The sequence below is a fragment of the Opisthorchis viverrini genome (assembly GCF_000715545.1).
Source record: "Opisthorchis viverrini unplaced genomic scaffold opera_v5_167, whole genome shotgun sequence".
In the NCBI taxonomy this organism is placed as follows: domain Eukaryota; kingdom Metazoa; phylum Platyhelminthes; class Trematoda; order Opisthorchiida; family Opisthorchiidae; genus Opisthorchis; species Opisthorchis viverrini.
Window position 1 is genome coordinate 282150 of NW_008751825.1, and position 10457 is coordinate 292606.

At 44.1% G+C, this 10457-nt stretch overlaps 1 protein-coding gene across 1 annotated transcript in view; it reads left to right on the forward strand.

The window, feature by feature from the left end:
* T265_07380 (hypothetical protein) overlaps positions 1-8820 on the forward strand; it is a gene marked incomplete at both ends in the record, with an annotated part of 47442 nt that extends 38622 nt beyond the window's left edge. The window contains 8 exons of the mRNA XM_009172884.1: positions 2587-2726; positions 4039-4146; positions 5676-5906; positions 6836-7042; positions 7077-7232; positions 7292-7388; positions 7427-7595; positions 8616-8820. Of these exons, the coding sequence (XP_009171148.1) occupies positions 2587-2726; positions 4039-4146; positions 5676-5906; positions 6836-7042; positions 7077-7232; positions 7292-7388; positions 7427-7595; positions 8616-8763 (1256 nt within the window). The remainder of the gene's footprint in view (positions 1-2586; positions 2727-4038; positions 4147-5675; positions 5907-6835; positions 7043-7076; positions 7233-7291; positions 7389-7426; positions 7596-8615) is intronic.
* Between the last annotated feature and the right edge of the window lie 1637 nt (positions 8821-10457).

Below are 10457 nucleotides of genomic sequence, written 5' to 3' on the forward strand. Positions count from 1 at the left end.
AACTCGACTATTGCTCTTCCCCCCCCCCCGTTTTTTTGGTGTGGATTCGCCAAAATAATTACGCCATGATAGTAGGAGGACTGTTTAGACGAAACTCATGTGAAGGTGAATTCTACACTTCCCCAACTACATACACCTGTGTTCGTCAGTCGAGTCCATAGTAGTTAGTTGAAAATTGTCTCCCCGGCCGTTGACGGGCCGCCTCTGTGTTAGTTTTTGGGCTTGGCGAACAGAGCAGCTGGCTAACTTGTAGTAAATACTTGGGCTTACTTAACCAGTAAATTTCCTCTGCAAAAACCGTCATGCTGTTCACCGCGTGCGCATTCCAGCACTTTCGTTCTGTTATACGGTCAATGTCAGATGCACTCAATATGGTGTTCTTGAATGATTGCTTAAGAACGGAGACATCTAAGTTGCTTCATCTTGTAAGTTGTCTTGCCTTATTACATGCCGACGGAGGCCACTTGTTGTTCATGTTGCCTCCACTGCGAACCATTCGTTATGGCTTTCGAAACATCAGTCTACATTTCTACTCTGCTTAGTACTTTCTGCATAAGATGATGCATAGGACAGTTATCATCCACTTCATTCCTACAATGTTTTGTCTCACATCAAAGCACACTCTTGGAATGCCCACCCGGCCTTTTGAGGAAAATGACTGGGATCGACCGGCCACCTTATTCTCGAAATCTAGCGATGTATTTGTTTAGTACTCTTATCGCTGAGCCATGACCTTTTCTCTTCTGATGGAACACATTGAGGACACCAAGTTCCCTTGATCAGTTTGAAGAACGCGGAGACAACAACGTAGTTACCTTTTGATTTTGTTTTATACACTCCGTACATCTGGAAACATGTAAAACAGCCATACACAAAGTGACAGAGATTAGTTGAATTGTATTGAATTTTTCCCCAGTAATTCAACCGATAGAACCAAGACAACCTCAAGATTATTCTAGGTTGCTGACGGATCCAGAACAATGTTTTCGCTTCAAGGAATATCTGTTTTTATGATTGGCTACAGAGGAGCATCTGCCCAACCAAATTCTGGGGCTGTTATATGACTCGCAATATGCCACTAGTTATTTCGACTCCAAGGTCACATCTTCAATCGCGAGACCTATCCGAGACAACGTACAAGGCTGGGCTTCAACCATAGTTCTAAGTCGTTGGGAGATGTAGGCTAGCAGGTTTCTTGAAGCCTTATTGATCAATCGGCACAGGGCGCTGTTGAGCGCAAAAAGAGGCCTTAGAGTAATCCTGAGGTTGCTCTGGTTTTATTCACAGAATAACTGAAAAGTGGGCATCTCGTGTACGTTTTATATCATTGTTGTGACCCCCAGGCTGCGTTGTTCTCTCTTCATTCTTGAAACTGGAGCTTATATTTCAGATTTTCGGTACTTCGCGTATCCATGGACGAAACACCCACTAATGTACCAGCTGATCCGCTGGGACACTAATTTTGTGCCCTTTGCATACCCATTAGCTGGTCTATTAACAATGCATGGTCTTCACTGGCCAAGTTATGTTCCTCAGGGCGACTGCTTCACCCAGTGTTGCTTCCTAAGTCCCAGCGAATTTTGAAACAGAGGAATGATGATTAGTCAATGGGTGATGAGAGTACTGACTGCAGCTACCACACATGCAGCTCAGGATAGGCCACGGTCCGTACACCTTGATGATGTTTGATGGCGTGCAACGGTACCGATCACAGTAACCGGTCCAATTTGTAGTCGCCGAGTAAATGCGGTTTAGTGGCCTTGCCTCCAAAGCTATGATGATGTTTCCATAGAAAAGATCTTTTCGAGTGGAGACAATCGCTCCGGACCTTTTTCACAAGTTGATGCGCTACATTCCCTCTCCGGGTGATATTTCCTACTGTGTGGGCCTACTATACATGTTCAACCCCGATATGATAGTCAACATGGATAACTACATACCGATACTTGGCTATCAGACATCCTGATTTCTCCGCCTAGGCTCTACGAACCTGATAGTAATCCATCCTCGATTAGTTATTAACCATATGCTGAATGCAAGCAATAGCTGAGTTGCTTTGGTTCGATATAACGTGGAGTCTGTTTCACTATTCGAACTGAATGGCATAGCTTTGTCGTTTACACAGTTGTTAGTGTGTAACTTCTGTATTCTTCCCTGTTCCGCTCTGTCGCTCATTGGCATTTATAAGAACTCATAGTGTATTGTGTTCAATATGACGAAGCTAGAACACATCTGCATGCATACAATAGGAAAGGGTAAACTAGTGTTTATGATTAAGAAATTGGCCATTACTTGCGCTGCGTCGAAGTCAGTTGATCGTCCGATCGACGTGATATTTGTTCACTCCTGGTGTCATACTTCCAGACAGAACAGGCCAGTTTGATAGGGTATGGACTGTGGTGCAAAGTGCATAATGGCGTTCCAGCCACCGATTTTGCTGGTGGGGAGTGATTGATCTATTTTCATTGTTGCATCTGTGAGTCCCCAGTATCAGCCCCTCTCTCATCCGTCTTTGACTGGACCGGCTGTACCTTTGAGTGTGCGCAGCTGAATTTCGTTGTTTACCGTTTGTTTCTGTTTTTGCAGATTCTGTTTCCTTTTTCGTCCGAGCTAACTATGACTTCAACGATGACTCCAATTCGCGATTGCTGAGCCTAAAACGAGGTGATCGGATCGCCGTTGATAGCGGAAGGCGTGGGTGGTGGAAAGGATGGTTACATGGCAGGGTAAGTATCTCGTTTCGCTTTGAACGTTTCTATTCTCGCTTCTGGTCACACTTGAAAATGCCCGCCAATCTACCAAGCATGTTTTATTTAGTTGACCGAGATGGCTAGCTGGTTAAGGCACGAACTTACTGACTGGAAGGTCCTGTGTTCGAACCCAGTGTCGATATCTGGACTGTTCATGTTTGGGCTTGGGCAACCTGGTAGTATATCAGCCCTCGTGCTTTCTTCGGGTCACATGCTAGCTAAGTGCCAGCGGGATGTTACGGCTGAACGACTCTTTACTATTATTGTTTATCTTTTATTTCACTTCAATCAAGCCTTCCAAGGTGCTACGGGCCTTCTCACTCATAAGACAACTAGGTGCTTGGAACACAGCTCCCGATATGGCTGAACAACACCAGGTTGCGTTCTTGTGGATCCATTTACCGACCACTTAACAGTACTGACGCGTCTGTTTTCTCTTGCACTTTTAGATTGGTTTCTTCCCAATGTCCTACGTGGGACGTGACCAAACTCCTGCCTGATGAAGACACCCGACTATGTACTGGTCTCTATGAGCGCCTCACTTCCATGAGATTCCGTACACCAAGAACACTCATCCAACTGCTTCCATATGAAACATTTTTCTCTTTATCTTACAGATTACTTCCCATCCCAGTCTGGTCTAGTCTTTCGGATCGGAAGCCTACTCAATCGACCCTATAGTGACCTTGTCACAAAGAAGCGTTCTTCCATAAACAAAAACTCTTCATTGCATTTTGTACAGAAGTCATAGAACCCATCTGTTCCCTATCTGGTCACAATACGCTTATTTTTCTTCAGGGACCTAGTGAATCAATGATCATTTTAGCTGCCACACCTAACTACCCCGTTACAGTACATGCTGTTCCGATTTAGAGACGAACCCTGCGCTTTTGTATCCGATCATTTTGAATTGTTTTCTACACCCTTTGTCATCTTCCTCATCATCTCATCAGTACCGATACTTTTAGTTGCTTTTTAATTTCTTGGATCCACCTGACCACCTCCGCTTTGCTTAAATGATGAAGAAGTACCAGTGTACTGTTATGTTGTGCTCTGCTTGACCGCGTTCTGCCTTTAACTTTTTGTCTATGACTAACAATACATTGCTTCAGATCGCACACTTGTGATTGCTTCTGTTATCTTCTACTGCCTGGCGTTGATCGGTCTTGCCTATCTCTTTTTGCACGTGCTTTGAATCGGGTAGAGTCCTAAACGTCTTTTTGTTCGGATGAATACAATAAGTATCAAAGAGTGACATCCTCCGAGTGAAGGTTACTCTTCTTTATAGGTCAATATGATACACTACTTGCTGTCAGTTTTACGGCTCTGTCGAAGTTGTGAGATATCGGTTGCTCGTTCGGGTTCTTTCGTCTCCAACCTGTTCATGATCAAAGGAGTAAGATGACCACAATGCACCTTTGGTATGAAAAATTAATCCACAGGATCGAAACGACTGAAATGATGCTCGTCAAAGAAGCAAGGAAAACACCCAAGCAAAAGAGATTGAAAAGTGATCAATAAACAGCGAAAGAGCCACACAATCGAGCAGCTGATGAGGTTGAAGATATTCAACACTTAGACGTACTGTGTGAATACAAGCAGAAGAGGAGCGAAACCTCATCTGTAGCGCACTGTTGGTGTCTCTTGGACTAGTTACGAGACCTAATGTTAGATGGGCCAACGTATCAACAGAAAACCTATCACTCGGTCACCGTGGTAGTCTGGGCGATGATGAATACGTCTATTCGAGATGGCATATGGTTACAAGCTGTTAGCTCATTACCGTCTTCAAAGCAGTTCTCAGGTCAGGTAATAACACCAGGTCTGAAATGCTCATGTACATCAGCTGCTTTCTACAGAAGTGACTCCTTCAGGATAAACGAACCAGTTGCATCTCATTGGGCGTTGATTCGGCCATGTATGTCAGCTCATCATCTACTTCGCTGAATTCCTTTTACTCAAACTTAGTCTAAGCAGGAACGGCTGCAAAGGGAACAGTATGTCCTTGCAACGATGCGTGCAAAGTCGATCCGGTTGATGAATGCCGTCCCGAACGAAAACCTCGAGCAGGTCACACCGATGTCCGATGGTACTGATGGGTAATCAGTTGTTAGCACCCATACGTTAAGCTTGTCGCGTACTTGTCACCGTTCTGGCTCTGTGACTGAAGGAACGATTGGTTTAAATAGGCAGTTATCTTCCACCCATGGTTGTTGTTCCACCATTCCTATGGCTGGTTGGAACGCGCTTACTTTGTACGTAGTTCGTGGGCAAAGTGAACCACATCTGCTGCAAGGAAGTCGAGACAGCACAAATCGCAATGGAGTCAGTGAAGTTAAAGGAAGGCTGTCCTCTGAGTAATCGCACTGAAATACCAAGTACTACAGGGTGTCTCATAATAGACGCAAAGAATAATACCCATGTTAAAACTTAAAGACCAATTCGAACATTTATCATTTTTTATGCGGACATACATGCATCATGGAGAACTGTGAACAAACTGACATTACAAAAGAGGTTGAAAGAAACCGCCCCTTTCTTCTATAACAAGTTAGAGGTGGTATGAGATGTGAGACATAGCATGTTTAACTTCAAGCGTCACTCGTGCACACTCCTCTTCGATTCTTGCTCTCAACTCCACCAAATTCTTCGGTTTATTTTCATGATATACGTGAGCCTTGATCATTCCCCAAAACCAATAATCCAGAGGTGTGAGATCGGGTGACCTTGCGGGTCAAAAGTTTGGAAATCCGCGAGCAATGACTCTCTCATCAAAAAATTGCTCTCGGAGGTAAGTTCTCACTTGGTTTGAGTAGTGGGGTGATGGTGGCGTCTCATAATACGATGCACGCTGGCACGTGGAATGCCGGTCAACTGAGACACCTGAGTTATTGACGAAGATGCCACGGTGCTCTGGGACTGAAGTTGCTCGATGGTATTCTGTACAATGTCTTCCATCTGTCTTCCATCACTCAGAGACTTTCTCCTTTTGTCAGGAAAATCCAATACAGATCCAATGGACTCAAATTTCGCAATCAAGCTTGTAATGGTCGACACGGTGAAAGGATCTTTGATGAGACCATGTTTGGTTTTGTAACCACGAAGTGCAGCGGTGGCACTTTCACCAAGGGAATAATAGAGTTTCTTTCAATGCGCGTACTGGCCCGTCGTAGACAGAAAAAATGCCAACACTCGCACACAAAACCTCCTTTTTGTCATCCTTCCTCTGATTAGCTACGTTTACTCACCCAATTAAAATTTCGCGTCTATTATGAGACACCCTGTAGTTAATAACTGAACACAGGAGGCAAGGACGCCCGTTGACTCCTCAACTATTGACGAAACGTTTGCGAGCAAATTATCAAGCTCGGTTGACAGACCAGCCACCTGATGGTATGTCGTTTAATGTTAGGTAATTCATCTGTCCGAAATAACTTTATTTTCCGCTTCACCGATCTATGCACCAGACCGCTTGAAGTGAACTACTTGATTAAAGGATGAGTGGCGCCAAACCACGTTCATGCTACTGATCAGCAATCCATGGCTGGATTATAGTGTTCACCTTCTAGCCACTAGTTCGAATGACGCTAATTCCCAGCAAGGATGAAACATTTCTAAATTTCTTCCTAGGTTTTCATATAGGTTTACTCCACCTGGTTGATAAACATCTATCCCCTGAAACATTTCTTACCACCGTTTAAGTGAAACGGTGACTGGCAGGCTGGTGAAACCAAGTTTGGGATAAGAATCAGCCCTTCCACAAAGGCTCACACCTGACTGAATACCACTGGCACTCAAAACACTGAAGTAATGCGCTCAAATCGCTTCCACGCAGCTCTGTGGTGGCTTCTTGCTGGTTCCATTTGACTCCTACATACATGATCAATCTTTGAGGCGCTAAGTAATGTTCGGATTCATCAGGTAGGAAGTAGTGGTTGTTGGTCTGCAGGAAAGTACTTTTCTTGTGAACGCTTCTGTGAATGGTTGTATTGCTTCTATCTAATACTCTAAACTTCCTGTCGTAATACCGGCTTCGGTGGTGATTTCCAGCTATTCGAAGGTTGTTCATTCGTTGGATTCTGCAGATCATGCCTCGTAGACGGGCCAGTTCACAGAAAGCATTCGAAGTGGGAGATATTGAGAACGCACCTCCTCAGGTCAAGAGAGACTGCTGGGAGCCGGCGAACTGGCGGCTGCAGCTTCAGAATATAACCCAAATGCGTAAAGATCGTGATGCTCCAGTTGACGTTATGGGCTGTGAACGGCTCGCAGATAGGAAGGCCGATCCCAAGGTTCGAAAATACAGTCGTTGTCACTCTTGGACAGACATTTCGTCTCCAGGTTTTACTAAGTCTTATGCTTTCAAGTCAAACCAAAGATCAAGTGACCGCATCAGCAATGCATCGACTCCAATCTCATGGTTGCACACTGAAGGACTTGCTAGAAATTGATTCTGGTTCTTTGGAGCAGCTAATCTATCCGGTTGGATTCTACAAAGCAAGTTATTTTAATGGCCTTACTTGTGCTATGTACCGTTACAGCAAAAAGCAATTTATATTAAAAAGGCTTGCGAAATATTCAAAGAAAAATATGATGGGGACATTCCACGGTCTGTGAAAGAACTCTGCGAATTGCCAGGTTTGTTTAACATCTTACTTTGCGAGAATCTTACTCAGGTGTTGGACCGAAAATGGCACACCTTGCTATGCGATGTGCCTGGAATGAGGTAACGGGGATCGGAGTCGATACCCATGTTCACCGGATTGTCAGTAGATTGCAATGGACAAAAAAGCCTACTAAAACTCCGGAGGAAACGAGAAAGGAGCTGGAGGCCTGGTTACCACGGTAATTTTTATACTTACTGGCTTTTCGGAGCACACTGCTACATCTATGTCAGAATCCGGTCCGTATTCTGTATGTTTCTGAAGAAACTTTACCGGATTAGCAGCTTGATACAAATGGATAACTCTATCCCGTGCGTCACACACTTCAGCTCTAGTGATCAAAGGCTTCTGCAAGATCAAGTAAACGCACACCCATGCACGGCTGGTAATGTGTTGGGATACTGGTAGCTCAGCACATTTATTAGTAATTGATCAGGTAGCTGTTGAACTGTTCGCCGAGATTGGCAGTTGACTTGCAGACGTTTCTTCACCGTTCGAGCGGACACCATCAGTGCGCAGTGATGGTGCCAAGTTCGAAGAACAGATCAACAGCGACCTGATTAACTACCACACACCATCGGACACTATCACACTCTGTCATCTTACCGGCGAGTTCGGCCCAACTCTCTGATCCCGACCAGTAGCATTGTTCCTTGATTTTTCGGCTGTATTTCACGTAGTACTTACCCATATACTTTAACCTTCGTAACTGTACGACCTAAGGAGAAATTATCGTTAACCCGTGTATCCTCTGTGACTAAATAGGAAGTTTTAGTAGCAAAGGTGATGTGTAAAAATTTCATCTCTTGAGATACCTTGAGATACTTTTGAAAATGGTGTGTGTGGAGCATGCCCTCAAGTTGTATGAAGATGACTTCCTATGTAGAATTTGGAATTAGGAGGTCTTATCTATAGATCCCATTCCTCTCGGTTGCATGTTAGACGTAAATAAATTCACTGTCATGAACTTTAGTTCGCATGTATTCTTTTTTGACTCTCGTTATGTATTTTCGTCCACTCACCATCGGCCTTATCAGCTTGTGGTTTTTTGTCACATGCAATTGCCCGAAATCCAGTTCGCCCTCTCTAGTAATAAATTTGAGAGTCTCACCTCATTAGTGATGCCACGGATTGTCAAAATCTACCTTTTACTCTTTTTGAGTCAATCTTCCGTGTTTTTTTTCACTGACCATATCTCTAGCGAGGAGTGGGATCGTATCAACTGGCTGCTTGTTGGCTTCGGACAGCAGCGTTGTCTTCCCGTATCTCCACAATGTTCAACTTGTCTGAACCTGAACCTCTGTCCGACTGGCCGAAAGCTTGCGGGTCGTTCGCAGAAGAAACTCTAGTATTTCATACCCCTGTCATCCATTTATCAAAATTGCATTTATCCCATGGTTCTATCGCCAGTAATACACTCATTCAATCAATACCCATTCTAAATTTTGTCTGTATTAACCGGTCAACATTGACCACGAGAGACTGATTATATAATTCACTAGTACATCTCCTGTGTTGTAGTCCACCAATCACATTCAATAACAGGCCCTAATTTGAACTCAGTAAACTCACGTCAACTTCAGGCACCCGATCCAACTGCCGTCACTCACAGCGTGGGTCTATTTACATTCACTCAGTTGGTTTAGTAATAGGGCTATGTGACTTCATCCGGCTTATTATGAGGCATGTAGTTTTAGGCCAACTGACCTGCAGTTGGTTCAGTTTTTCCAGTCTACCTCAGTCCGAGTTTGATGCATCGGATATGTGATGACTTACTGTTTCAAGCTGGAATGACCGGAATCTAAGCTTACTGAACAGCCCTATTGCGGTCATTCTCCTGGTGAACGTCAATATTGCTCTCTTCCACAAAGAGTCATCCTTATAAGGGTGTCACGGTGATACTACTGATCTGGAGGCACGCGAGTAGTATGTGTTGTTCGTAGAATTTCGCTTTGCGTCGACTGAAAAGGGGAATTCTGTTGCGGAATTCGTGGGGCCACTTTGTAACATTTGCTTGGATTTGACCGACGAATGAATGGAGGCAACGAATCTCTAGGAAGACTCGTTCGGGAGATCTGTGTCCAGTTTTTGTAACTAAGCTGCAGATTAGAGTTTTGTTTCCCTGTTCAATGGTCTGTAACCGGTCAGTTGGCAGTTCTGAATAAATAACTCCGCAGCGAAGGCCTTCTTCCTTTCATGGGTAGCTCATTTTGTCATGTCTTACAGATACTTACTTACTTACAGATACTGTGGCGAATTTGAGTAGCTTACTACTGCCCTTGCCTTCCTTGAGGCTTACCAGATCCATGTAGTCCTCGAATGTCCATCTTCTCACTTGAACACTCCTTTGCAAGTTAATTTGGTGCCGGAGAGAGAGCCGAATCGTGCTAAGTAGAAGTTGCCTCGATTTTCAGTCAGAACGAAATGCTTCGATACTTCTCTTGGGATCGATAAAGACTTTGAACAATCAGGAAAACCCCACTTAGGGAAGAAAATCTGGTTGTGCTGGTGGGTCTTTCCCTTGTCTCCGTATATTGGACGGGGTTAGCTGTATGTGTAGAAATCAGTCTATAATTTTCCTGGAGGAACAAGGCGGCCCGTAGTTTCCTGAGCAGTACCGTCGACCGAGTGCCATTCGGATTGGATTCTCATAGCATAATAAGCCAGCCGCAATACACCATCACTTTCCGGTAATTATAATATCTCGCCACGAATTAGGAACCGAGGATTTATTCATCTTATCCAGATTTCTAATCTTTTCAGGGATTGTCTTCGGAACCTTCCTCTTACTCCGTTCTTGGCTATTTCAGTATGAGCTATTGTCCTTCACTTTATAGTTTCCGATGACCTTCAAACCTATTTCCACTGTCAGTTGCGATCAGATGTGTTTAGTCCCAGAATTGGATTTGAAAACGTAGACACGTCTCTCCATTTGCATTCACTCAGTAATATAATCGGTCCCGCAACGCGTTGATTGACAGCTCGCTTAGCATATCTATTGGGTTTGTCCGGGATATTTGGTTTGCAAACATATTTTTGTGTA